The sequence below is a fragment of the Diabrotica undecimpunctata genome, chromosome 7 (genome assembly GCF_040954645.1).
Source record: "Diabrotica undecimpunctata isolate CICGRU chromosome 7, icDiaUnde3, whole genome shotgun sequence".
NCBI classification, from domain to species: Eukaryota; Metazoa; Arthropoda; class Insecta; order Coleoptera; family Chrysomelidae; genus Diabrotica; species Diabrotica undecimpunctata.
The window spans coordinates 4,397,913-4,422,771 of NC_092809.1; the positions used below are offsets into that span (position 1 = coordinate 4,397,913).

The following is a 24,859-nucleotide window of genomic DNA, read 5'->3' on the forward strand; positions in this document are numbered from 1 at the left end:
CCACAACAACAACGAATCTATTTAAAGCATCAGTCAATAAAATAATTATAGCCAGAATGATTGCCAATATTCGGAACGAATAGGCACTGAAAGAAGAAGAAGTTACGAGTTATTTTGTTTGAACTAAAATAAAATATGTTAACTGCGAAATAAATAATGCCTTGTATAAGTAATGTTGTAATAATTCAGACTTGGCACGACGAATGTTCTATCAAAAAATCCAAAATATTACCCCATTTTTATTATACTTTTGAAAAATATTAGATATCTAGTCAATATATAGTACTATCTAACTTTGACTGATCAATATATCTGTTGATTTTATGTTTTACATGTTTTATATTAAATCTGCTAAAGCAGAAAAATTGTTGTGTAGGATTTATCTTAGATTACGTGGTAATATAAAAAAGCAATTAAGTATTGTTTTGTAAGAGCCGATATTAATCATAAACAGCATTCCACATATAAACAAAATCAATTAACATAGCTTTTAAGTAAATTCCAGTTGATAATTCTAGTGTAGATCTTTTTCTACCATAACGCAAACATCTAACGTTTGTGTTAGTTGTTTTTTGTACATCCTAATCTTCGCAAACTTTGTACTGCAAGTAGATTTTTGGTTAAAAGTTCCAAGATCATTAATTTTTCGATATGTTCTTTTTAAGATACAATTGACAATTAAATCGTAAAAAATTGCTGCGATTATAGTACTATAAGTCTTATAAAATAGCATAAGATATCTTTTGGTTTCAAATATACCATAGTTAAATAACAATATATATTTAGTTATTTTGTGTATGATTTTGATGTCACAGCTAAAATGATGCAAATTTTAAAACAAGAAAATGAATAAAAAAACCCGACACATTAAAAAGTGATTACGAATATTTTGTAAATCCTTTAATTGATTTGACCAACTTTCTAATGTACTTTGGGGAAATGGTGTTCCAAGCATCAGTAATTTTTACTTTCAATTTATTTCAATTTGGTATTGGGATACTGTTTACTTTATTTTTAATATCAACCACTAATTTTCAATACCATTCAAATCTGGTGACTGGGCTGGTGTTTTATTGACGTCTCGGCAATTATAAAACAACCAATTACGAACCTGATATGACGTGTGTTTTGGATCGTTGTCCTGATAAAACCGGTAATTGTTATTGACACCTAATCTTTGAGTACTAGCGGCGAGATGCTGCCTTAGTATATCCAAATGCATGTACTGGTTCATATTTCCTTTAATAAAATGCATGTTACCTACTCCTCCAAATGACATACAGCCCCACATCATGACCCCAACTTCACCGTGAGTTACCGTAGCTTTTATATTTTTTAATTCTAGTTCTTCGTTCGGCTTTCCCCATAGGGATACGTTTCCATCGGACCCAAACAAGTTTATTTTGGTTTTATCAGCAAATATTACTGAATTAGAATTCAAGGCTAAAATCAATTTATCTAGAACATCAAGATTAGAAATGAAGACCAACGAGTCTATAAGAAATATCATGAATGCTACAGAAACAGTCATTGACAGAATAGAAAGAAGAGGTTTAAAATGGTTTGGACACCTATTGAGAATGCCTGATGAACGTTGGCCCCAAAAACTTCACAGATGTAAACTTCCTGGAAGAAGAAAAAGAGGTAGACCACGACGCTCATGGAATGAAGGAATTAGAAGAGCAATGGAATCGAGAGGTTTTGAGGAGAAGCATGCCTTGGACCGGGAGGATTGGCGGAGGAGAACGGGAATAAGGCGATAGCCGTCTCCAAAATGTGTTGTAATAACAAGTTGGATCCTGTAATACATATATAAGAAATAACGTTGTTTATAAACAAATAAAAATTGGAAAATTTATGAAATATATATTGTCTTTAAATGATTTAGAGCGTGTATCATTCTTACATATTGCATAACGACACCACTTCGTTGTTCCATTTCGTACAGGTATCAATAATCGATTAAAAAAAAGTTTTTTGCTAGTCGGCAGCGCTGGCATTACATCATGTATACGTTGTTATTCATTCGATTGGAGCGTGTGATGCGTTAAATAAAAGGCGAGGGGATAACGATTTTATTAGATTTAAAAAACGAACAAGGCAACTACCAAAAGGGCGTATGCCTTATCGTAGAACGTATGGCGTCATACGAGATATCACATGACAGTGTCAATACATTTAGTTTGCTTATTCTGCCTGTTATTATTATTATTAGCAACTATAAAGAAGTTAACGGCTCTAGCAATGTGGCTGTATCGACGCATACTGAGAATAACTTGGATAGACAGAGTGACCAACACAGAGGTATTAAGACGAATGGGTAAAGAGGTGGATTTGTTAACAACTGTTAAAAGGAGGAAAGCGTTATACCTGGGCCATGTGTTCCGTAATGATAAGTACAGTCTGCTACAGCTTATCATGGAAGGCAAGATTGAAGGTAGAAGAGGTTTGGGCAGAAAGAAGAAATCCTGGCTGAGGAACTTGAGAGAATGGTTTCAAATACCAGAAGCTGCGAACATAATACATGCTTCACAAAACAGAGAAACATATTGTTTGATGGTCGCCAACCTTCAGTAGAAGACGGCACATAAAGAAGGAGATTCTGCCTGTCTGTCTGTCTTTTTGTCCGTAACGAAAACTTTAGCGCCGGAATTAAATCATATATCCCTTGTTATTGGTCCGATTGGAGCGTGTGATACGTTAAATAAAAGGAGAGGGAATAATGATTATACTAAGATAGAAAAAACGAACAAGACGACTGGCAAATGGGCACTCTACCTTATGTTATTAATAAACGTACAGCGACATACGAGATATCACATGACAATATAAATATATATTATTTGCTTCTATCCTAAAGTTTTAAATCGATATGTCCTCCAAGAACTCCAGATACACATATAGTAACCATGATCTTATATATTTACTGATGTGCCAAAAATTTAAGAGAGAGTGGGAGTAGCGTTTACTTTAAATTAAACAAAAAAACTAATTAAATATCAAAAACCATATCATTATTACGGATTCCTGAAATTCAGTAACTGGCTTAAATAACATATTATATCCTCATCATTCAAGTCTACTACTTATAAAATCCGCAACAACCCAACTGCAAACTAAGAACATAAAAATAAAAACTTTGTAGGGATTCCATCATATTATCTGAATTGTTGGCAATGAAGAAATATAATCGCTTGCACAACTAGCAAAACCTAGAATCAATAACTTAATACTTAATCAAATAATGGAATAGGAAAGTATTTTTAAAGTGCGTAAATATTAATTTCCATGCTGAGAGCTTTTGGATAAAGCCATCTTCAGAGCTGTTGTCAAGTTTTAAAAAGTACCACTACTTAAGAGCGATCCCATTTTGGTGGAAAATCCATAATTTTCCTTAAAGGCGTTTCTTTCGGTTAAGATATATATATTCGGTTTTTTATAACGTCATACGACGTTGTCCGACTCCCAAACGCCACTGTATTCTGTCTTGAGTTAGGTCTTCGTCCAGATTTCGAGCGGTTATCGCTTTCCTAACTCCCAGGTTCCAGCTCTGTGGTGGTCTTTCTCATTTCCTCTTCTCTGGGGGTTGCCACATCATCGTTTTTTTAGGCAATCTTTCGTCCCCCATTCGGCTTACATGCCCATACCATATGAGCTGTTTTCTCCCAATATCCTCAACTATAGTGCCCTCTATACCCATTTGTTGTTTTATCACTTCATTCCGTATTCTGTCGGCTCTTGATATTCTCATCGATCTTCTGATGGCATCCATTTCCGTGGCTTCGACCTTTTTCTTATATTTTTCGGTTATTCTCCATGTCTCAGCTCCATAAAGTAGGCTAGTTTTAATCATTGTCTCATAGATGTTCCATTTTCTTTTCTTTGATATTTCTTTACTCCATAGAACTCCGTTCAAACATGCTATAGCTCTTCGTGCTTGTACAACTCGATGTTCTATTTCTCGTTCGTCTTTTCCACTACGGTCGAAGATGACGCCCAGGTATTTATATTCGTTGCATGGATTTATTTTTTGATTGTCATCGATATCGAGTTGTTCTGCTTCAGCTCCAATTGAGAGGTATTTTGTCTTTTCTAAATTGATATTTAATTCCCATTTCTGGTATTCTTCAATTAGTTTTCTAAGCATGTATTCCATGTCTTCTTTGTCATTTGAGATCACCACCTGATCATCTGCAAACTGTAAAGTATATATGTAATCCTGTTCGTTCAATTGTATACCCATTCCTTTGACTTTCCTTTTCCATTGTTTCAGAGCTGCAGAGATATAAATCTTAAATAGAGTCGGAGAGATACAGCATCCTTGTCTGAGACCCTTAGTAACTGCAAATTTTTCAGCTAAGAGGTTTCCGAATTTCATTTGGGAGTTTGAACCATAATATAGATCTTTGAGAGCACTAACCAATGTTTGATGTATGTTTGATGTGCCCAGGACTTCCCATAGTTTATTTAGCGGGACTGTGTCATATGCCTTCTCAAGATCTACAAAAGTCATATGTAACTCTCTATTTGTCACAATTTTCTTTTCTATAATTTGTTTAAGACAGAAGATATTATCTGTACATGAACGACCTGCTCTAAATCCTCCTTGTTCTTCGTCTTCAGACGATTGATAATCTTTCTCTATCAGGTCCCGTAGTATTCGACCGTATAGTCGACTCATTGAGCTTGTGACCGATATCCCTCTATACTTTTTACAATTTCTCCTGTCACCTTCTTTATATATTGGGGTCATATATGCTGTTTTCCATTCATCTGGTGTTGGATGTCCATTAATATATACGTTAAATATCACCGTGATCATTCTGTGTAATTTCTCTGAGCCATTCTTTATTAATTCCGTAGTTACTCCCTCTGGTTCACTTGCTTTTCCATTCTTCATCCCTGCTATAGCTTTTTGAACTATGTTGATATCTATGGTAATATGCTCTCCCAGAATTTCGATTCTTGATGAATTCATATCTTCTTTAAATTCGTCTCTATTCTCATTTAATAGATGTTTGTAATAATGTGTCCAATCCTCGAGATTTATGGGATTTAGAATCACTTTCTCGTTAGTCGGCTTCTTAACAGAGTTTATAAACTTCCACGCCTCAGTGCATTGTCGTCCTCCAATATAAGATTCTATCTCTCTGCACCTTCTATCCCATATCTCATTTTTGGAGGTCATAATTATCTTTCTAGTTTTCTTCTTCATTTCATTGTATCGGTCTTTGTCTTATTTATTTTCTGTCTGTTTTATTTTGTTTGATTCCTAAGACCTCCTGTGCTGTTTGATGAATACTTGATATTATGTTCTCATATATGCATTTGGTATTTGTTAAGATATTTCTTTAAAAAAATCACATAAAGGACTGTATACTGGACTTCACATAAAAACACACTAAAAAATTTGGTTAGTGAATAATAAAAATGATTAGGAAAAAATGATTAATATTGGCTTTTGAAAAAATAATTGATTTTGTTTAAATTGTAAGACACTCAGAATTATACACCATTGATTGTCATTTAGACATAACTTAGGTACCTAATTTTAAATGTGTGATGCACTGCCATTTTTATATTTGTAGCTTTTTAGCTAATTTTAAAATTATATTGAATACAAAATTGTTACCTTTCATTCAAATAAATATTTGAAAGAAAAGTTGAGTTTCTAATTGCCCTATGAAAAAATTTTTTACCGTCCCATTGATTTAACCATTGTAAATTTAATTGAAATTAACAAATTATAAAGTACCTACTTTATCACTTTAAAATCATCAATTAGAAGAGACAAAAATAATCATATTAAAGAAATATGCAAACAACTACAAGAACACGCCGACCGTCAAGAATCTAGAAAACTGTTTGCCAAAGTAAAATAGTAACTAAATTAGTAAAAAGTAACTAAAGATAAGGATCATCACCAATTCAGAGGGCATAGCAGCGACATGGAAACAATATTGTGAAATGTTGTTTCACAGTGACCATGAAGACGTGAATCCAGAAGAAATAAATGACGAAAAGGAACCTACTACTACTACTACTTGTCGGTTTATAACGTTCTCCGCCGTTTTCCGACTTTCAATCGCCACTTAGACCGGTTGTTCCATAGATCTTCTTCTATGGCCCTCTCTCTCAGTTCGTTATTTATTCCTTCGCTCCAACTTTTTCTCGGTCTACCTCGTTTTCTCTTTCCTTCTGGTTGCCACTTTAGTATTTCTTTTGGCATTCGTTGTTCGTCCATTCTTTGTATGTGTCCGAACCAGATAAGTTGTTTTGTTGTTAGGTCATCTGTGATTGTTGGTTTGATTCCCATTATTTCTCTAATGCGTTCGTTGGTAATCCTTTCTCTTCTAGATCTTCCTGCGGCTCTTCTCCAAAAATCCATTTCCGTCGCTTTCAGCGTTGACAATGTTCTTTCTTTCAGTGGCCATACCTCACAGCTGTATAAAGTGATACTTTTTACTATAGTCTCATATATCCTCTTTTTATTTTCTTTGCTGATGGATTGGTCCCATAAAATGGTGTTTAACATTGTGATGGCTTTTCTCCCTGACGTATTTCTCTCTCTTATGGCTTTGTCTAATGTTCCATCTTGTGAAATAGTGATACCTAGGTATTTGTAGTCACAGCAGTGCTTTATCGTAGTGTTATTGTCTAATATGAGATCTTTTTGTTCTGCTCCAATGCACAGGTATTCGGTTTTCTTTTTATTTATCGAAAAGGAACCACATAATTTAAAATCGGTGATAGAAACCACAATAAAAAAATTAAAAACTGGAAAATCTCAAGGAGAAGACGGAATCACGGCGGAAGCACTCAAAGAAATGGGAGACATAGGAATTGAAGTAATGTTCAAACTGTGTAATGAAGTCTGGAACACATGACAATGGCCAGATGATTGGTGTAAGCTCACTTTCATACCCATTTATAAGAAAGGCTCACCAACTGACTGTAATAACTACCGCACTATAGCCCTGATCTCCCACAGGTGATCTCCTGATAATACCACAGAATAATAAAGCAATTGTTATTTATTCTGTGGTAAGACCATTGTTTAGAAAAGAATTGAAAAGAAAAAAGATTCTTTTTTAAATAATGGTAGTTCCCTTCTCTACACCACTGCCACCCTAGCGACAAACCAAGCATACCGGTAAATAGTGTACACAAATTTCAAGCCCGCCTAAATTGGTTCTTCCCACGGTTACTAACGTAGTAAGTCTACGAACCGTGGGAGGGTTCTTCCTATTGACTTCCCTTAATATTTCTTGTTTTAGTACAACATCTCGCAGATAGACGTCGCGTCTATCAACAATACATTTTCAACATTTTTCCATTATGTACAAATCCTACAAATCCACTCGATCAACTCGTATTTGTAGCGCTCATCCAGGATGGCAATTAAATGTTATTTATCGGTTTAACTTCATGATCTTCTTACATACCTAATCATTAGCAGAAGCAGAATTAATATTGCCTACAACCGTTGCTACAACAGATATAGCATGTGCATGTTCTTACATTTTTAATATGGTTTTCTGTACTGACGAATAAAGAACTTTCTCTGTAAGTTTAGGAAACAAAGGATAGATGGCGCTTAGAATAAATAACTAATATGTATGAAAATGAAAACACAACATGTACCTACCTTACAAAAATATATCTGATAAACTGTAGTTCTTTGGAAAGCATGAAAGAATTAATAATTATTTTTGGCATCCGCTATAAAGCAGCACCCATAAGATTCTTTCTACTGACTTCTATCATTTCTTGTTTTAGTACAATATCTCGCGAATAGATGTCAATTAATGTTTTAGAACATTGGCAACGTATTTTCATTATGAGATTATATTATATAAAACCACTCCATAAACTCACGTCAGTAACGTTCCCCCAATTTCATTTATAGGTTTAACTTCATGCTCTCCTTACATAATCATATTATGCTAGTAGAATTAATAATATTGCCTACAACAGATATTCTTACAATAGAAAGAACAGGTGGTCTTACATTATAAAAATATTAAATGAAAATATAGGTATTGCCAATATATCTTATAATAAACTCTAAAAATTGAAATAAAAATAGACTTTCTGCATCTTTCTATAATTACAGTTTATTAAGGACATTTTTGTAAGATAGATTTTTATTTTTTACATTTTATATTTTTATACCATCTAGTTATTTATTATAGTCGCCATCTATTTGTTATTTTTTAAATTTCAGAGAAAGTTCTGTATTCATAAGGACAGAAAACTATATTATAGTTTTCTGTAACGAAGAACTTCATCCGTAAGTTTAAGAAATAACGAATAGATGGCGAATGTAATGAATAACGAAAAAGTATGTAGGTATGTAAATATAAAATCTATAAAAAACCTATCTCACAAAAATGTACTTAATAAACTGTAATTATATAAAGTTGTAGAAATTTTTATTATAATTTTTACAAGAGAGTTCATAAAAGTTTTAGTAAAAAATATAAAGTATATACAATATACTAAGAATCTCGATGTTACTGTCATCTATGGAGGGAATACGTTAAATAGAAATATCTTTATTGTAGCTGAAATGGTATTTGGGTGATATCAAATGCTACTAGGTAGCGAACACTGTTTATTGTTTAGAGAAAATAAGAATCAAAATAAAGACTTATTTTTATTATAAAGACAACTTTGGGTACGTAGATTTTTGTATAAAAATTACTATAATTATCCTAAAGCATTGTGTTAAGCTAGACTATACAGGATGTTGGTGTTGACCTTTTTAATTTATTTTTTCCAGGGGCGTAGCGTGAAAAATTTTCAAACTGGATGCAAAAAATTCGATAAGAAGTAAAAGCCACGAGGAGGGTAAATATATTAAATATATAACATTAGGTTTCATAAACCATACAAAAAATAGATAGAAATAAAAACGTAGTATTATGTAGGTACCTGTCACCGATAATTTGTGACAGAGTTTTAACCATTAAATGCATGATTTTTTTTATTGATATCAAACATCAAAAAAGGACTTTAGTGGAAGTTTAGAAATGATCATCGATGTGTACACCTTTTACAATTGAGATATTTACACCGTTGTTTTTATCTTCTATAGTCGGCCAGTGTCCATATTGGTCCCTTCTAATATCTTTGGGAGAAATGTACTGAGCTGGTCCTCACTTTTTCTTGTCTTGGATGTCAGCTTCCAATGTACTTGGTCTTCTTTTTTTTTGCTGTGGTTGTGCTCATCTTGAACAACCTTTAAGTTCTATGCGAACAGCTGCTTGTGTTAAAAGCTTTGCGTGTGGGTTTTTAACTACCGTCGTTCTTCTATAGAGTATCCAGGAATTGGCAACTGTTAAATTTAACAGAAATTTTGTATCTTCCAATATGGCTGTCCATAAGATCAACCCTCTCATATGACGGTTATATCGTTTAATTACAAAGGGGCAGTCTACTTCGATATATTTTTTCGCAGTCTTATCAAAGCGTTTTATTTTGTATATAGGAGATATACTTCCAAAAGTGGAAAGCAAGACGACATTTTTATTATCTTTCCATATTATAGATGAGATATCTACGCCGTCAACCGTTGCAGTATATTCATGACTGTCACCACGGAAGCAATTCTTCATATCCGTATCTGTTGGTAATTTGCAATATGGTATCCGTGGCCTTTGAACTGTTCCCAATGATAATATTCCCCTTTTGGCATTATGTACAAGCAGCGGTACACCTGTATAATAATTATCATGATAAAGACAGAAATTTTAATGCTATGGAATAATGCGAGCCAAGTGAACAAATACATTACCGGATGCTCAAAGATCAGGTTCTCCTTCTAATCGTATTTAAGAATTTTCTTGTCCTGTATAAATTACAAAATTATACGAAGTGATTAAATCCATTAATACTATAGAATCACACCCTGAAGATTCTCGGACTTAATTTTAACATTGTATATGTAAAATAATATAAATTAAACAGTTATTTCCCCGAAAAAACCTTTGTTTAGTCTTTTTTGTTTATATAAAATATTACAAGATGCTAACCTTGCAAAATATTTTCATTTAGTTATTTAAATATGAGCAGTTATTTTTAGTTTTTGAGAATACTAATGTAACATAGGTTGTTGTTCTGGAACGCTGCATATACCTTGGTGCAGTATGATGACGTTCTTTTACGATTAGAATTTTTTGTATTAATTTGGTGTCCTTATATTGGCACATATTACAATTTTTATTACTTTTTTAATTGAATAATTTCTTATCCTTATGATTTTTGTAAAATTCCGCCAATTTTTAATACAGTTCATCAGCTGCATCTACTTAAGTATACCTTAATTTATAAATTTTACTATAGTCATATTTTTAATTCCTTCATTCCATTTTTGTTTTTCAGGAAAATATGAATAACCTTTTGCGTCTCTTTCTACTACTCTCTAGTAGTATGTATGGAGTTCTTAAAGGAGAACCTAACTTTATACTGATTATAACAGACGATCAAGATTTATTGCTAGATGGGATGGTACGATTGTGTTAATAGCCTGGGTGTCTTAATTTTATGTTTTTTTTCTTGTAGATTCCAATGAAAAAAACTGTTGAATTGATAGCCAATAACGGGAAAACGTTCCAAAACGCTGTAAGTATTTTGGCAAAAGCAAGGCACATTTTAGGCTCATTTACTAATGGCAGTATTATAGTAGCTACATGAGGGTCTAGGAAGCATAATGTTTTTGAATATTTAATTATTTAAATTTTTTATAATAAGTCCTGCCATAAATACAAGTTATTTAACTTAAAAAAAGTAAAACTACTGCTTTGATTTGAAAAAGTTTTACACATTTGATTACTAATATAATGAACTACAAAAAAATTATTTAAAATGGTTACCATTTGCCTAAATACAGCACTGAGGTATAGATAGTGATGACTACTGGATAAAAGTTGAACTACAAAAATAATTTGTAAGTTAATTCATATCAAAAATGGCTAATTACTGGTGGTGACGAGTAGCGGATAATATCACAACTACAGAAATGGTGTGGTGGCCGGGATGTGTTGGTATGACCAGCGCGGAGGGTGAGGCGTGGTATGACGTCAGAGATCAAAGGTCAAAGTACGCTTACTCTCTACTAGTTTTCTGATAATTTTAATTACGAAATATTACGAAATTCCAATGTTTTCCTTTCGCTATATAATATGTGGAAGCTACCTACATAATTTATGCTAATCATTCATTTAGTTATGATACTTTTTAAAACTAAACTTTTTAGCATATTACAATTATTGTTTTAGTACGTAAATACGCCAATTTGTTGCCCGAGTAGAAGCACTATTCTTACTGGAAAATACTTAGAGAATACAGGTGTCGTGAACAATTCGATATCTGGAAATTGTTCGAGTCTAGCGTGGCAACAGACGCATGAGCCACACAGCATAGCAGCTTTATTAAAAAGCGCAAAAAACTATACAACCTATTACTCAGGAAAATATTTAAATCAGGTAAGTGTTATACGTTTTGTTTCTAAAAACGCGAAACATATCTATTTGCAATATTACGACTTTCATATACTTTTGAATTATTAAACTCAATAAAACATTAAAAACTTGCTGCAATTTTCTGCAGAACTTATTTTGCCATTAAACAACTTATCTTTATACGTAATTATATGACAATATTAGAACTTTTGTTCTTGTTCTTATCTTAGGCAATATAATGTATATAGCAGTCGATTGTGGATATGCTGTACAAAAGAAGCGATAGTGGGCCATAAAAATAGATGGCGCTTTTTGTAGCTTACCTCTCAAAAAGTAAGAAATAGCAGGACTGTTCACTGGCTTTCCGTGTAGGAGTTTGTATCTATCGGACACCACGATTGATGGTGTAAGGCCAAAAGAGGCGTGTAAGGCCAAAAGAGTGTCCCGGCACTTACCTGCCTGGAGATTTAAGAGTGGTAGAGGAGAGATCATCGACGGCGACCTGTTCACGTGCGAGGTGGAAATTCCTCTACCTGCTTCCTCTATCCTGTCCGCCCGTGGGAGGGGATCACGGATGGGTGAGGTAATAGCAACACAGGTACTACGGGGGAGGTGAAGCCCCACGACACGTGCCTTGTGTACGTGGCGTGCCACCTTCGTTTTGGTGTCGGACTCGTATTGGCAGTGGTATCACTAATGGTCGTATGCCGAAAGATTAGGAAGACCGGGGTCCTGCCAAGTTTTATATTTGGAGGGCACAAAGCGTTAGCAATGTGTGAAGACGTAGTGACTACAGAAATAATATTATAACAGTCTATTAGCTCTATATCTGGTTCTGTAGCTTTTTGGCTACATCAACTTTAAACGATAATTTCAATAGCATATTGCTTTACATATCCTATCTAGAAAGGTTGCCTTTAAACTAAAATGTCTTTTATTAGTGTTAAGGCTGGCAGCAACATCTATTAAAAGGTTTGAGAAATTTTATTTCAATATGGCCTAAAGTAAACAGCTGTGTGCGTACATGCTACTTAAAAGTGAATAAATGTTGCATCATACAAGTAAGTAAAAACCCTTTTAGTACAATATTTTGGCATTACTTTGCCACTTACATTACTACTTATTTGAATATAAAAGTTCATTACTTTAGTTTTTTTAATATTTACAGTGATAAAAGACCTATATACCGATATATGCTGCATTCAAACAACTATGTAGGTAAAAAGCAACCTTGTAAGTTTATACAAGTTTTTTTTGTTGCAGATTTTACAAAGAAAACTATTTTTTATTATGGATTTTAAGCCAATCAGGGCTGCATGTTTATGGGAAGAAAAAAACGCTTGTAGTACCTCCGGTAGATCCAAATATTTTAGATATTTCCGATTTTTCTGATTCGGAAGAAAATCTCTTGCAACACGAAAATATTTTCGAAGACTCTGATGATGAAACAGGTCCAAAGAATATGATTATACAAGAAATAGATGAAGATAATGAAGCTGATGAGGAAGGAGCAAACGAAGAAGAGAAAGTTGTACGAAGAAAAAAAGCAAAAAGAGATCCTACCCATTTCAACTGGACAGAAGATCATATTACAACTACTTCTGTTTCTGATCCTGATCGATTTTTTAGTGAAGAGGTAGCTACGCTTTTGAAATTTTTCACCAAGTTGTTTTTACTTGACGTTATTGAAACTATCATGTACAAGTCTAATTTGTACAGTACACAGATAAGAGGAAAATCCATCAACATTTCGCCCCGTGAAATAACAGATTTCTTATCCATTTTATTATTGATGGGACTAATAAATTTACCAGCAGTAGAACACTATTGGGAGATTTTCTCTAAAATATCCCAAATTGCGGATGTTATGCCACTAAAAGAATTTCAATTTGACAACTACAGCCAATCTACAGACGAAACCAAAGATTGGTATTTCAAAATTACACCATTTTTGGATGCAGTCAGATTTACTTGCCAGAAACATCAATTTGAAAATCAGTATTCCATAGACGAAACTATGATTGCATATAAAGGTACTAGTTCAGGGAATCTCATAAATGGGGATACAAAATGTTTATTCGAGCTCTCACGTCTGGCTACATTGTCGATTTTATTGCATAACAGGAGCTTTCACATTTTCTGACTCATACAACGAGCTTACTGATGAAGAAACATCTTTTAGTGTAGGTGCTAGAGTTGTAAGTTTAAGCAAGACTATTTCTGATCCCTCAAATTCAGGAATTTTTTGCGAAAACTGCTTTTCCGGTTTGAAGCTAAGTTTAAGAACAATTAGGTTAATCATAATCAAGGGATGTATAATGGAAAGCGACATGGTAATGTCTTAACGTGGCAGAGGATCATATATGTATAAGTCTGATATTGAAAAGGGAATTATTGTTAATAAATGGACTGACAATAAATGTGTACTTTTAGCAAGTACTTTTTGTGGGATTCAACCCTTAACTTATGTACAAAGATTCTGTAAAACTGTAAAAAGAAAAGTAAATGTACCCTGTCCCTCTTGGCATTGGCATCCTTGTTTCAAGCCAAAGCTTTGACTAAGTGGATTTAAAATATTTGTTTCCCAACTTGTTTAAACAATTTTTGCGTTAAACAATTTTTAATAAGAAAAATAAATTGTTTACTCGAAAAACATTGAAAATGTGTATTATAAATGTCTATAACGAAACGCGGCGCTGTGGCTTAGTTGGTGAAAGCGCCTATCTAATAAACACAAGATCGTGAGTTCGAATCTCATTGGGGACTCAATCTTTTTCTAATTTATAAATAAAAATCATTATTCTCTCAAAAAAGTTCCTCCACGGCGGGGAATCGAACCCCGGTCTCCCGCGTGACAGGCGGGGATACTGACCACTATACTACCGAGGAATACATTTAAACGTGGTTTTCTCACGTATTTTTTCTCTTAGGTTAGACAAGACAAACAAAAATAAGGTTCTGAAACTGGTTTTTTTATGTGAGCGTGTCCAAGTTAAATATAATAATAATAATAATAGCGTTTATTGTCCAACAGAATCCATTTATAGGACAAAATACAATACTAAAGTTAAATGATATATTAATAATTCATAAGTACCAACTAAATAACACATTTTTCGAGTATTTTACCTTAACTTAAAGAAACTACTCAATCACCTAGGTAGATCTCAGCCATCCTAGTAAGCTACGTAATCGAATTTCTCACTGGATAAGATGGAACGTTAAAATTTATTTTTCAAAGAATATCAGGGCAGTCAATGAGATTATGTAGTAGCTTGTACATGAATATTAGGGAGGCATTAATTCGTCTAGATTCTAATGATACTACGTCCAAACCGCTACACAACTCACTATTGCTGATGCCCTGCTTGGGATATATGCCGTTAATTTTGAAAGACAAAAATTTTAAAAATTTACGCTGCACCTGCTCTATAAGTTGGATATGCACATCATAAAAAGGTGACCAAATGACAGAGGCATATTGAAGTTTACAGCGTACAAAAGTGTAATAAAGTAATTTAATTGCAGAATGACGGTATTAGATTTTTGTTTTGATACAGTGCAGCAACAACAGAGTAGTGACTATACCGTTCTGAAGAGACCTAAGAAGGTCGAAATACGTATCAGCCGTTGTTGCTGCACTGTATCAAAACAAAAATCTAATACCGTCATTCTGTTTTGTTATTTACTTCGTTGGAAGTACGAGAAACTGAATTCAATACGAATTTTGACTAGGATGAACGGCTTGTGGAATGCAATTTTAGATTCCCTTGCTGAGTAATTCATCCAGCTGTTTGTTTCGCAAATTTTAGGAAACACAGTGGTTAAGATTTGAATTCGGTTTCGCTAAGTAGAAATCGTTTGATTTCTCTTTTTATTTAATTTAATTGCCTTAATATTAGTGAGATTTCGACTATTTCTAATTATGAATCCATAAGATTTAAGTGCTTCTTTAACCTTTAAATTTACATGTTCAACAAAGGTGAGTTTATAATCAAATGTAACTCCAAGGTCTTTAATTTTATTTAAACGTTCAAGTTCATTGCCATTGATAATATAAGGATGGTATAAATTAGACTGTTTCCTAGAATAACTAACTACTTTGCACTTATTGGCATTAAGATTCAAATGATTTGTTTTACACCATTCATGTACACGATTCAGTTCACTCTCCAAAAAATGACAATCATTAAGGTCACTTATCAATGAATAAATCTTTAAATCATCGGCATAACATAAACATGGTGCAGAAATTGATTCACACAGATCGTTAATAAATAACAATAACAATAATGGACCTAGATTAGAACCTTGTGGAACCCCTGAAGAAGCTAGGTACTTTTCCGATTTGTAACCATTATAAGCAACAAACTGCGTTCTATTTGACAAGTAAGACCTCATAAAAGTCACGGCATCCTCAGAAAGACCAAAGAGACACAATTTAGAAAGTGATACGCCGTGGTGAATTCTGTCGAACGCCTTCGTAAAGTCAGTATATATGACGTCAACTTGACTTCTATTATCTAGGGCCGCTAAGATATATTGTGTGACCATTAACAAGTTTGTCACAGTGGACCGGTTGGAGACAAAACCATGTTGATATTGAGACAGCTGATTACGAGTGCGTGAGTAAATACGATTATACAAAACTATTTCAAAGACTTTCGATAGATTGCAAATAATGGAAATTGGTCTGTAGTTTTCTACCTGACCCTTTTCACCAGTTTTGAATATTGGGCACACTTTTGACTCCTTCCAGAGACTCGGATATTCCTTGTTAAGAAGACATAAATTAAAAATTTTTAATAGTGGCACAGTTAAGGCACCTATGCAATCCTTAACCAAAAAGGATGGAACATTATCAGGTCCACACGTCATTTTGTCTTTCAATTTCTTACTAGCCAAAATTATCTCAGACTCTAAAATAGGATAAAAATTTAAGTAATCTGCGTTAATTGAGGAAGAGTTAGCCTTGAAAGAAATATGGTGTATACAGTGGCACACCCGGGGGTGGGTTTGTGGGCAAGCCCCCCACCCCAGGGCACTATTTCGACACTACTACTCACAAATTTTAAGGACTCAAAATGGAGGTAGATAAAAAGAAATTCGGAGCCCAACCAAAACCCCTCTACAAGAAAATTCTGGGTGCGCCACTGGTTGTATGTATGGGATTAAGCCTCAACTGATTATATACAAATTATATCTTAAACTAATATTTTTGACGTTTTGTTTTCCACTATAAAAATATTATTGAAGAATCATCGGGACATCAAATCTGAGTATGCTGTGGTTGTTCGTATTATTTGTACGTGCATTATGCATTTGTGTATATGTATTCGTGTACAGTACAGTCAACCACCTCACACCTCTAAACGATTAACGGATTTCGCAGAAAACCTTTGGTTGTAGTAAAAGGCACGGTAAACTGCACTGGAGTTCTCCTGTTTCATAATCTACTAATTCATCTTTCCTATGCTCATCGTCTCAGTCATATTTTGTATATATGTGATTTGTCGATGTCCCTGTTTTTGATGTATGTTTCATGCTCGTTTATCCCGACATTTAAAGGTCTGGTGGTTTCTCCTACATTCAGAAATGTTTGCATTCACAGAGTATTTTATCGATGCAGTTCTTTGTAAAGCATTTTACTATAAAGAAAAAAGTAATACACCGCCACTATAGAAGCTTCGGTTCAATTAGTATTAAATGCATTAAAACTCCTTACCTGTTGCTTCAGTAGTTTATTTATAACCAATAAAATAGTGTCTATTTCAGTTTTCATATTTAAAAAATAATTAACATTCTTTGGAAACTCCGCTTTTTATCAACATTACGTTTTTCCCGCTCATTTTCAGCAAAATTCGTTGAAAATAAAATTATTTATGGTACACACACAACTTGCTCTCAACTGCACAAAAGGCGTGGCTTCGAAATAACTATTAATTTCGATTTCTGTGCTGTTGCAATAATATGCAAATTAAGGCCATCCCAATTGACGGTACCGATACATTTCAAGGCATTTTTGTTTATCTTGTTGAACATAAAAGTCGAAGAAATTTATGAGAAAACCACTAACAAATGTATTCCTCGGTAGTATAGTGGTCAGTATCCCCGCCTGTCACGCGGGAGACCGGGGTTCGATTCCCCGCCGTGGAGGAACTTTTTTGTGGGAATTAGATTTTTGTTTACATAATATAAATAAGAAAAAGGTTGAGGCCCCGGCGAGATTCGAACTCACGATCTCCTGTTTACTAGACAGGCGCTTTAACCAACTAAGCCACGGCGCCGTTACATAAATTTGTAATACACATTTTCAAGATTTTTAGAGTAGGATTGGATGGGGCACTTTTGAACGTTTTTTTTCTTTTTAAATGAATTATGACTTACTTTGCCTACAATTATTTATTTTAGGTATCGCAAACAACATTAGCACATTTAATAATGTAATATTATCTATCAAACTTACCAAGAAATTATCTGAACATACAAAAAAATTAACTTTACATATAAGAAAAATGTTCAAAATTTAACGTTTTTTCGTGCTCTAATATTTTTTCTCGGGGCAGCCTTTGGGACAGGTCGTACAATTTTAGGTATTATTGGGGTTGACGTAGATGGAACAATTTTAATTTTAGGTGCTACTGTAGTTAATGTAGATGGAACAACTTCAATTTCATGTGCTACTGGGGTTGATGTAGATAGAACAGCTTCTGTTGAGTTCTTTACATTATTTCCTCGTGGTCGCCTGTCAGTAACAAAAGCACAGTCAAAATCGTCATCCGAAAAAACAAAACGGTTTAGGGGTCAAGTGCCCGTTTTTCTAAAACCTTTAACTACATTCTTCATGATAAATGAAGAAGTGTATGCAGTGTTTGTAATAGATGCTAAATCATGTATGGTAATTGCTCGAGTAGGATGCATTACCCTGCATTCGTTCATAATGGCAAGTTTTGATTTAAACGACGAATAAACCGCTACATCTAGCGGTTCTTCATGTGGCCACATAATGGACTCAAGAAACAATGAGTTTCGTGATTTTCCATCAATATTAAAATTTGGGAACCAGAAGAACACTGTATATAACGTTTAATGTGATTAAGAAACAGTTCCTTGGTCATCCATCCAGAACTTGGCGAACTAGCTAAACCCATGCTTCCCAAGAGAGCTTTATTCAACATTATAACATTGAAAACGGGCTCTACGAAATATATACACCGGAGGCACACTATTTCCTAACTCATTAATTATCCCAGTCATAGTGATTAGGAGGCCTCTCTCTGCTGAAACTATCTGCCCAACTTGTTTGATTCCCTTCTGCGTTACAATGTTTGTAAAATGTGTGAAATCGTAGGCTGAAAGAGCACGTTCATAATTGTCAAAACATGTCCCAACATTTTCTTTTTTAAAACTGGTAGCTTGGCTAAGGCTAGCTACTCTTGCTGTTGAGTACACTGGACAGTCTATCATTATATGTTGCACTGAAATTGGTATTTGACAGATGTGGCAAATCGGCTGAGGGTCCTTGGAGATGATGTATCCATGTGTAAATTTTGTATGACCTAGCCGCAGTCTGTTAATAACTACTTGGTCATGTCTTTTAGCTGGGAGCGGTAGTAAAGCAGAAGTAACATCTGGTTTGATACTTTTTAATTTTGCTTCTGTTTGGTTCCATTTTACTTGCCAGGTTTTGTTCATGTAAGTTTTTATTAACGTTTTTTGGTCTGAAATTGGTATGTTTTGCATAATAGGAATTGTCATGTTATTGATAGTTTCTGTTGCTGCTTTATCAGCTGCTTCATTACCCTTTATCTCAACATGGGATGGTACCCATAAAAATGTTATGTTTTTACCACATGTTTGGGCATTGTATAGCATGTCTTTTATTAATGCTAAATTGGCATGAGTAGGATACATCTGCTTGACACCATTTAAGGCACTTAGAGAATCTGATATAATAAGAAAGTTTGTATCAATGCTGGTACATTGGTTCAGTGCGTTGAAGATTGCCTGCAGTTCTCCGGTATATATGCTACACTCCTTGGCTAGACGGGTGACAGAGGTGTTGTCTTCAAAAATAGCTGCAGCAGCTACACCATTACTGCTTTTAGAGGTATCAGTAAAAATTAGTTTGAAATCAGGGTATCTGGAGATGGTAGACCGAAATTGTTGTTGTATTTCAGAAGGATTGTGTGAATGTTTGGGATAGTTAAGTAAGGTAAAATCTACTTTTGGTATTTGAACTTTCCAGGGAGGAGACTGGCATCTGTTTGTAAAAGTGGCTCTCAATTGATGTATATCGAATTCAAATCGATTTATTCGTTCATTGAAAGGTAAGTTTCTAGGGCAATAATTTGAGTACAGATTTGGAGGGTTGCGCCTTATTAGGCTTGTTATAAACGGGTTTTCCTTTGCACTGAGATATTTAGTAGCACAACACATTGAAAAATATTGTCTTCTGAGAGTTAATGGCGGTTCTCCTGCTTGAACTTGAAGGCTGCTAATTGGCGTGGTTCTGAAAGCTCCGAAAACTATGCGTAATGCTGTAGATTGGATGATGTCCGGTTTGTTCATTTGACTTTTAGTAGCAGTTTCGTAGTATATACATCCATAATCTAGTTTGCTTCTAATTAGAGCTTGATATAATCGCAGAAGAATAGTTGTGTCTGCGCCCCATTTGTGACTGGAAAGAACTTTTAGAAGATTTATTCTCTGTTGGCATGATTTAATTAGTTCATTTATGTGCGATGTCAATTTTAGTTGAGAATCGAATGTCATTCCCAAAAATTTGATTTCGTTGATTGTTATAAGTGTATTTCCGTTAAGTTTTAAATTTAAGTGGTGTTGTGTTTTCCTTTTGTCAAATATTATTACTTTAGTTTTTTTGGTTGAAAATCTCAAGCCTATATCTAAAGACCACCCTTCTAATTTATTTAGTATATTTTATAGTATTGATGTAGCTGATTTTAGGTTTTTACTTCTCATATATATTACAAGATCATCGGCGTAAAGGTTTGCTTTTACTGGAAGCATAAAATGGATAGATACGTTGTTGATTGCTATTAAGAATAGCAGGGGGCTTAATACAGATCCTTGAGGGATACCATTTTCCAGTGTAAATCGTAATTTATTTTTATAGATTTTAATATATAACTAACTAATAGGTCTTCTTCAGTTTTGTTAAAAACTTGACCAGTAGAATACAAACTTGAATAATTCGACAGATTATTATAAACTACACCACTTTGTTCTGTCCTTTCTCGTTTCTGTTTCCTTTTTATTCTATAAAATAGTGTCGTGTGTTTAATTCCATACGTTGCAGCAGCCATACGAAGTCTCATGCCACCCTCCACTACTTGTATGGCATTTTGAATATCATCTTCAGTTGGAGGCACTTCTGCACGTTTTCTTTTGTATATGCGTACCATCTCAGTTCCTAAAAATTCACATTTAGCATTATTTTTAATTCTTCTTAATGGAGCTTGCAGTAATGGGGTATCTTTGAACAAAGTGCTCCATTTCTGTTGTTCAAATGTGCCCCGCAACTACAGATTTCAAATTTAGGTAAGTTAAAAATTTAGGTGTGATGAACTGGACAGATTTATGGGTGGAACAAAAGTGGCACAAGCTTGGAAAACATTAAAGCAGTTTAGGAAATGTGAGAAAAATGAAGACAACATTTCTCTCATAAAGTTAAATGAATGGGAAGAATATTATACGAAACTGCTGAAAGAGGATAGACTAGAGTACAGATGGGAAAAGATAAGGGAATTAATAGACAACAGAGACGAAAGACAGGAAATCCCTTTAATAACATTATCTGAATTGACGGAAACCTTAAAAGAGGTTAAAAACGGAAAAGCCACAGGGCCTGGAGACATTCCCATAGAGCTGGTTAAATATGGGCCAACTGCACTTTTAGAATTAATAGTAGACCTTTTCAATAAATGTATGTGTGGAGACCAGGAAATTCCTAAAGATTGGAATAAATCATATATAAGCTCCATATATAAGAGAGGGAATAAAAGAGACTGTTCCAATTATAGAGGTATTAGTGTGACGAGCTCTATGGGCCGGTTGTACGGCAGAATATTAAAGAAGAGGGTTGAAAGACAGATACAAGATATTGAAGAACAAAGCGGCTTTCGTACCGGGAGATCCTGCCTTGATAATATATTTATCCTACGACAAATAATTAAAAAGCGTGTCGAAAGAAGTAGAGAGACCCATTTGGTATTTATAGACATTGAGAAAGCATATGATAGTGTCCCGTTAAAGAAAATGCTTGAGGTCCTCGAAAGGTCCGGATTGGATTCGACGTATATCCGAGCGATATATAAATTGTACGAAAATGCAGTTAGTTGTGTAAAAATTGGAACCAGAACCTAAAATGAATTTAAAGTCACTAAAGGCCTAAAGCAAGGATGCTGTTTGTCACCGACACTCTTTAAAATATACGTCCAAGAAGCATTGAGGAATTGGAGAAATAAATGTAGATTTATGGGCATCGAAGTGGGACAAGAAACTCTGTATACATTGTTGTTTGCAGATGATCAGGTGGTGGTTGCAACCGATGAGGAAGATATAAATTATATGAATCGAAAATTATTTGAGGAATATGCCAAAGGGGGGCTTACTGTAAACATAAGCAAAACAGAATATTTAAAAATTGGAGGAAATACCACAGATCTGAGGCTTGAAAACGCAGTCATAAAAGGCTGCAACCAGTATAAATATCTAGGAAGCATCATATCAGCAGATGGCAGAGTTAATATAGATGTACAAAACCGAATAACCCAAGGGAAAAAATGCATCCGAATACTGAATCCATTACTGTGGTCTAATAAAATAAAGATGCATACCAAACTTCGCGTATACAGAGCAATTGTAGAACCAATTACCACATATGGTGCCGAATGTTGGACGATGACAAAGAATGAACGAGATAAAGTAGATGTTGTGGAAATGGATTATCTTAGAAGGTCATGTCGAGTATCGAGAATGGAAAGAATCAGGAATAAGGAAATACGAAACCGTACAGGAATTAGAGATACTCTTTCAGATAGAATACAAGGAAGGCAATTTCAATGGTATGGTCACGTGATGAGAATGAGGCCACTTAGAAGAGGGAGATTGGAGAGATAGGAAAAGATGGAGGCTGAAATGCGGGATGCGGCAATCGCCGTAGGACCCCCGTTATATGATGATGATGATAAAAATTTAGGGTTAGAATTTTATTACTAGGTTAAATATCGAACACATACCTTGGAATACCACCCTTAGCAGCAACACCACCCAGTTCCGAATATTTTGCTTGTATTATCCTTACAACCAAAATTACACAAAGCTGCGCTTAAATACCGAAAACCATACGTTCGCTGTTACGTTTGTAAACACAACAACAATCGCTCATGCAACTTCACACTAGTAGTATAAATGTAGCCAACACCGTATAACAAAAATTACTAATATTGCGGTGCTTATAAGGAAGGAATCAGACTGCTCGACCAGACCGACCGTCCACGATCGACCAATATTACGAATCTATGAATATGTATGCGCAGAGTCAGACTGGTGGACCGTCCATCACTTACAGCGATCGACCGCGATCGTCCAGTTTTGAAATTCGGACTTGTTGGAACTTTTGATCGTTGGTCGATGAATATGGAACATTTTGCATTCATTTATACTGTTCTAAGCAATGACATTGACCATTGACATTTCAAAATTTGTAATGCTCATGCGATAATAATTTTGAAATTTAATATAATCATCTAATAGAATGGGATATAACACAAAGAATTCTCCTTGTTGGTGTCTTTTTAAAAAAATGTCACGTATTCAAACTGTCCTACTCCTACGAAGACGTCTTCACATAAATAAGTGATAAATAATTTATCAGTAGAATTATCGCTGCTAATTCTATTCATAATTCACTTTTCTACAAAAAGCCTGGTAAAATAATATTACAAAAATGTGGTTATGTTGCTACAGCCTCCTAAGGTTTTGACGGTCGGTCGATGGAACACGAACGAGTAATGTGAGTTTAAAAATAAAATTACAAAAGTTGGTTGATCGCCGTCGGACGGTTGGTCGTGGTCGGTCGATCAGTCTGATGCCGACCTAAGAGGGAAATTTGAATTGTTCAAATCCACCCCACGTTCAAATGTGCCCCCTCCACCCCTTCCTAAACAATTACGAGTAATTTTTCTGGTTAAATTTGATTTAAAAGAGATATTGCTTAAAAAGTTTAAGAAACAAATACTTTTAATATAATAATAGCCATTAAAATGTTTACAGCCAATCTAGCCAGTAAAGTTTCCTGGTCCGTATCTTCAGATACCTTAGGGTCAAATCATTTTGCTATAACCATGAACCTTTTCACAACTAACACATCACATGAAACAATTTATCCAAAAAGCAAATGGAATATCAATAAAGCCAATTGGTCACTTTATACATCCTTAATAGAAAAAATGTTTGTCAACTATAGTATCTCTTTAAACACTTATGAAAATTATAATTTTGTTATTAATTGTATTAATGAATCTGCTTCAAAATCTATCCCTCCATATAAAATTCTTAAATTCAAAAATCGTCCCCCACCACCATGGTGGGACCCTGAATGTGATATAATAATTAATGAAAGAAAAAAGGCTTTAAAAGCTTACAAACTTTCATCGAGTTTTGATAACTACTTAAAATGTCAGGAAGTTACTGCTCGAACAAAAAAGCAGTTGAAGCAAAAAGCTAAATCCAGTTGGATCAAATGGTGCTCCAATTTAAACAAAAATACCTCTTCTAAGCAAATATGGTCAAAGGCCAACAAAATGAATCGAAAACCGCAGAATAGTATAAAACCTTTCAGCAATGAAGTTTTAGATGACTTCTTTAATAAAGTTTCTCCTCCCTGGGTTCAATATTTCTCTAACCAATCCGAACAAAGTCACCAATCCAATCACTTTTTGTTGAAACCTTTCACTAAATCTGAATTAGATTTCGCTCTCAAAAATTGCAATAATACCTCCCCAGGGATTGATCAAATCAAATACCCTATGTTAATCAACCTACCAAGAGCCGCTAAAGATCTGCTGTTACAGGTATTTAATGACATCATTCAAAATAACATCGTTATTGATTCATTTAAAAACGCCATTGTGGTTCCTATCCTAAAGTCTGGTAAAGATCCAAATATTGCAAATTCATACAGACCAATATCGTTACTTTCCTGCGTTTTTAAAACTTTAGAGAGACTCATAAAATTTAAACTGGATTGGTGGTTACAAAAAAATAATTTGCTACCTGAAAATCAGTTTGGTTATAAAAGAAGCTTTGGAACACTAGACGCTCTAACAACCATTGTGGTAGATGTACAAAATACCTTAACCAGAAACAAC

General features: G+C 34.3%; 1 protein-coding gene and 2 non-coding genes across 3 annotated transcripts in view; 1 reads left to right on the forward strand and 2 right to left on the reverse strand.

The window, feature by feature from the left end:
• Nucleotides 1-8,549: 8,549 nt before the first annotated feature.
• Nucleotides 8,550-24,859, forward strand: part of LOC140446170 (N-acetylglucosamine-6-sulfatase-like) — a 30,550-nt gene continuing 14,240 nt past the window's right edge. The window contains exons 1-5 of the mRNA XM_072538702.1: nucleotides 8,550-8,680; nucleotides 8,786-8,853; nucleotides 10,387-10,512; nucleotides 10,567-10,626; nucleotides 11,283-11,489. Of these exons, the coding sequence (XP_072394803.1) occupies nucleotides 10,393-10,512; nucleotides 10,567-10,626; nucleotides 11,283-11,489 (387 nt within the window). The 5' untranslated portion in view covers nucleotides 8,550-8,680; nucleotides 8,786-8,853; nucleotides 10,387-10,392. The remainder of the gene's footprint in view (nucleotides 8,681-8,785; nucleotides 8,854-10,386; nucleotides 10,513-10,566; nucleotides 10,627-11,282; nucleotides 11,490-24,859) is intronic.
• Nucleotides 14,283-14,354, reverse strand: TRNAD-GUC (transfer RNA aspartic acid (anticodon GUC)). The gene has a single exon. It is a non-coding gene; the product is annotated as a tRNA-Asp (tRNA).
• Nucleotides 17,679-17,752, reverse strand: TRNAT-AGU (transfer RNA threonine (anticodon AGU)). Its single transcript has one exon. It is a non-coding gene; the product is annotated as a tRNA-Thr (tRNA).